The sequence below is a fragment of the Buceros rhinoceros genome, unplaced genomic scaffold (genome assembly GCF_000710305.1).
Source record: "Buceros rhinoceros silvestris isolate BGI_N320 unplaced genomic scaffold, ASM71030v1 scaffold41606, whole genome shotgun sequence".
NCBI classification, from domain to species: domain Eukaryota; kingdom Metazoa; phylum Chordata; class Aves; order Bucerotiformes; family Bucerotidae; genus Buceros; species Buceros rhinoceros.
Genome location: NW_010418914.1, coordinates 9,388 through 13,219, shown reverse-complemented (window position 1 = coordinate 13,219; position 3,832 = coordinate 9,388). Strand labels below are relative to the sequence as shown.

The 3,832-nt window shown below is 44.9% G+C and overlaps 1 protein-coding gene across 1 annotated transcript in view; it reads left to right on the top strand.

Moving 5' to 3' along the window:
• The window catches only part of HKDC1 (hexokinase domain containing 1), a 20,359-nt gene that overhangs the window by 10,450 nt on the left and 6,077 nt on the right, over positions 1 to 3,832 (top strand). The window contains exons 8-12 of the mRNA XM_010138700.1: positions 397 to 552; positions 1,275 to 1,508; positions 2,191 to 2,495; positions 2,795 to 2,943; positions 3,032 to 3,151. Of these exons, the coding sequence (XP_010137002.1) occupies positions 397 to 552; positions 1,275 to 1,508; positions 2,191 to 2,495; positions 2,795 to 2,943; positions 3,032 to 3,151 (964 nt within the window). The remainder of the gene's footprint in view (positions 1 to 396; positions 553 to 1,274; positions 1,509 to 2,190; positions 2,496 to 2,794; positions 2,944 to 3,031; positions 3,152 to 3,832) is intronic.

Here is a 3,832-nt window from a genome sequence, read left to right as displayed (position 1 = left end):
GGGTACCTTTCACATCTCCCTGCCTCGCAGGCCAAGGGATTGCTGCTGCAGTTGCTAGTGTGTTGTTAAAAATAGGCAGTTGCTCTGGTATGATGCTGCAGAGGGGTAAAGAGAGGAGGAAAGTAAGCAAAGGGCATATTTAAAGCCTGGTTGATCAAAACTGCTTCCAATGGCCGAGCTGCTCACAGGTCTTTTGACAGCTCTTTAATTAATCACTCATCTCGAGGAGCTGTTGCTGGGTCCCAGTACCCCAGGATGACATCCCATCTACAGCTTAGCCCCCAAACCCCTTTTAGACATGTGAACATCCTGCATAAGAACATGAGATGCTCATACTTGAATTTCTCCTGGCTCTGGCTAGCTGGTGAACATCTGTAATCCTGTGCCCCATCCCAGGTTTGAGAAGATGATCAGCAGCCTGTATTTGGGGGAACTCGTAAGACTCATTCTCCTAAAAATGACAAAGGAAGGTCTGCTCTTCAATGGGAAAGTGTCAACAGCTCTGCTTACCAAGGGCAAGATCGAAATGAAACATGTGTCTGCAATGGAAAAGTAAGAATCTGCAGTATGGTGTTTGAGAGTGGCTGTCAGTCTTCCACTAGCCCAGCAATGTTAATAAATACATAATTATAACCTGTCAGTACAGGGAACAATCCTGAACTGTTCAACTTGATTTTGCTTTTGCCTAGGAGAAAAGTTGATCTTTCTCTAAGAATTGATGGAGGGTAAAGTTTTGGCAAAGTACTACAGTAGCAAATGTATTGCGAACCATCACAAGTGCAGGTTCTTTAAATAACCTCTTTGGAGACCTGCGTACGTGGGGTGGTTGTTGGCTCTCGGCGTCTGTGGAGATGTAGTATGTACTCTGGATGAGCTGATGGATGACTACATGGAAAACTGACAGACTCTGGTGTTGAAGAGGAGTCCTGATTCTCATTGTTACCCTAGGAATCATTTCCTTTGTTGAATTGAGTGAAGCCGTACATCTATTTCTGTGCTCTCCTTCTATGGACTAAATATTTTATACTGTTCTCTTCTTGGCGAGCTAATTGGTATGTGTCACCAAAACCTGAACCCTGGGAAGCAGCCTCTAAAAAGTCTGGTCTCTGCCCCAGGTACTTTTGGGAATAGTGTGCGAAAGACATTACTGGTTTATGGGAACCAGTTATGATGCTGCCTGATAGATCTTCTCTCATTTCTTTTTGAGTCAATACACAGATATTGATTGCTGTGTTGCCTTGCATTAGATGATGTACTCTTTTGTTTTGGGGTAGGTACAAGGAAGGCCTGAGCAACACAAAAGAGATCCTTACAGAGCTCAACCTGTTTCCCTCTGAAGATGATTGCATCGCTGTTCAGCATGTCTGCACCATCGTTTCCTTCCGCTCGGCCAACCTCTGTGCTGCCGCCTTAGCAGCCATACTGACCCGAATGAGGGAGAATAAAAAACTGTTAAGGATGAGAACCACTGTTGGCATTGATGGAGGACTCTATAAAACCCACCCCCAGTAAGTAACTAAAGAGGAGTTAGTAATTGCTGGCCACATGTTGATGTTGTAAAGAGTCTCCATTTGCATAAATGCGTGGCTTCTCAGAGAACTGCTGGGTTTGCTGCAGGGCTGGGGTGAGATCTGGTCAGTGTGGAGGATCCGAACAGCTTAGTCATGGAAAGCTGTCTCAGGAGCTTTTACAGTTTGGGATGGGATCAACATGACACATGGGATAATGGTGTCCGGGGAAGACCAGTTGATTCCTTAAATGACTCCTGGGCCTCTGGGACACTTAGAGGTTACTGTGGGTGTTTTCTTTCTTTCTTTCTCTCCCCTCCTTGCCTTTTTTGAACCTGTGCTTTCCCAAACCGGAAACTCTCCCAAACATTTCCCTCAAACTGGATGGAAGTTTGATTCAAGATGTTTGTCATTGTGACTGCCCACTATCGCCTGGCTTTTCTTCAGTGTTCTTCTCCTTTGGCACTGGCACTTGTTTAAAGGTATCTTCATGTTTCTGTAAGTGTACAGGTTCTGCAGAAAAGCCAGAAATCGGGATCACTGTACCCATCTCCTAGACCTGTTCCTGACCTTGTGCTCCTCTTGACTGTACTTCAGCACTTGTGCTATTAGATGTGTGTATATGAAGTAAACCATGCGTGAAATGCCTCTGAGAGTCTAAAGGAACTCTTTGTTCCTGTAGATATGCCAAACGTCTGCACAAGGTGGTGAGAAGGCTGGTCCCAAACTGTGATGTTCGGTTCCTCCTCTCTGTGAGTGGCAGTGGGAAGGGGGCTGCCATGGTCACGGCGGTGGCATACAGACTGGCCGCTCAGCGCAAAAAAATCGATGCCACTCTCGCACCATTTCTGCTGTCCATGGAGACCCTCAGAGAAGTAAAGAACAAAATGAGGACTGAGCTGGAATATGGGCTAAAGCGAGAGACACAAGGCAGTGCCACGGTGAAGATGTTGCCCACATATGTCTGTGGGACACCAGATGGAACAGGTGAAGGCATTTCTGATCACCCAGAGGTTGTTCAGGAAAGTTGCTTGTGTGATTTCTGGTAGAATGTGCCAATTTTTCTGCCAAACGCAGTTTACGTTGGCAAACAGGTGCTGCCTGCGGTGTTACCCAGCTGGCCCTTCAGCCTCATGCTAGCAGACCGATGGGATAAGTGCCACAGGGAGCAGAGCGCTGTCATTGGCACAGATGAAGTTTTTGGGGATATGTGGCAGGGTATGCCATTCAGACTGGCAGATGTGTTAAGAGAAGCACCGAAATGAAATACCTTTCTTCTCTTACAGAGAAAGGGAAGTTCCTTGCACTTGATCTTGGAGGGACAAATTTCAGGGTTCTGCTGGTCAAAATCAGAAGCGGGAGAAAAAGATCAGTGCGAATGTATAACAAAATCTTTGCCATTCCTTTGGAGATCATGCAAGGGACAGGGGAAGAGGTAACCTCTAACGAATGTTTAACTGATCCAGCCAAGGCCCATTGCATGGAATTAGTGTGAGATTTATATGCTTTTTCTTCCCTCCCAGCTCTTTGACCATATTGTCCAGTGCATTGCGGAATTTCTGGAGTATATGGGGATTAAAGGTGCTCGACTGCCCCTGGGCTTCACTTTCTCCTTCCCGTGCAGGCAAGCCAGCATTGACAAGGTAAGGACTGCAACATAGAATGGGTCAAATGGCAGCTGTGCACCATTTTCAGTCAGGGAGACTTGATGGTTTGGAGATGGCAAGCAAAAAGCTATTCTTCTCAATGTTGCCTTCCAACTAGGAGTTTACAAGGTTGAACATATATACATATATATATATGCAGGCAAATGAGTCTTTAGAGACAATATTTCACCTCTTTTATGGGGATTTTATTACTCTACTGGGCAAATTGTTTGTGTTTCTTGAGAAAGTTATCATCCTTATATGTATATGGGAGGTAGAACTTCCGTCTCTCAAGATTAAGTCCTTATGATAGCAAATGACTACGTATTTTTAATAGGAATCTCTTATGCTGCCTTAACTCTTCAATGGCAGGAGATAACAGGTGCCTCCTCCTACTTGCTCAGTTACAATCCCAGGTTGTTTTCTTAGCTGTGCTGTGCCACTCTGACGCTAGAACTTCTGTGCTATGTTAGTTTCTTTTTGTTGAGTGAAAGTGGGCTGAACTGAGCTTCTTGTTCAGATTGGAAGGGTTGGCTTTTTGTGTCAGATACCATATCTTCATCTTTCCAGATCTCATGTAAGAGAAAAATAGAATATAACAATCAAATTCAGGAAGAAATAATCTCAATTATTTGGATGCTTTTCCAAAGAGGGACAGGGAAGGTTGTGCTCCTTAAT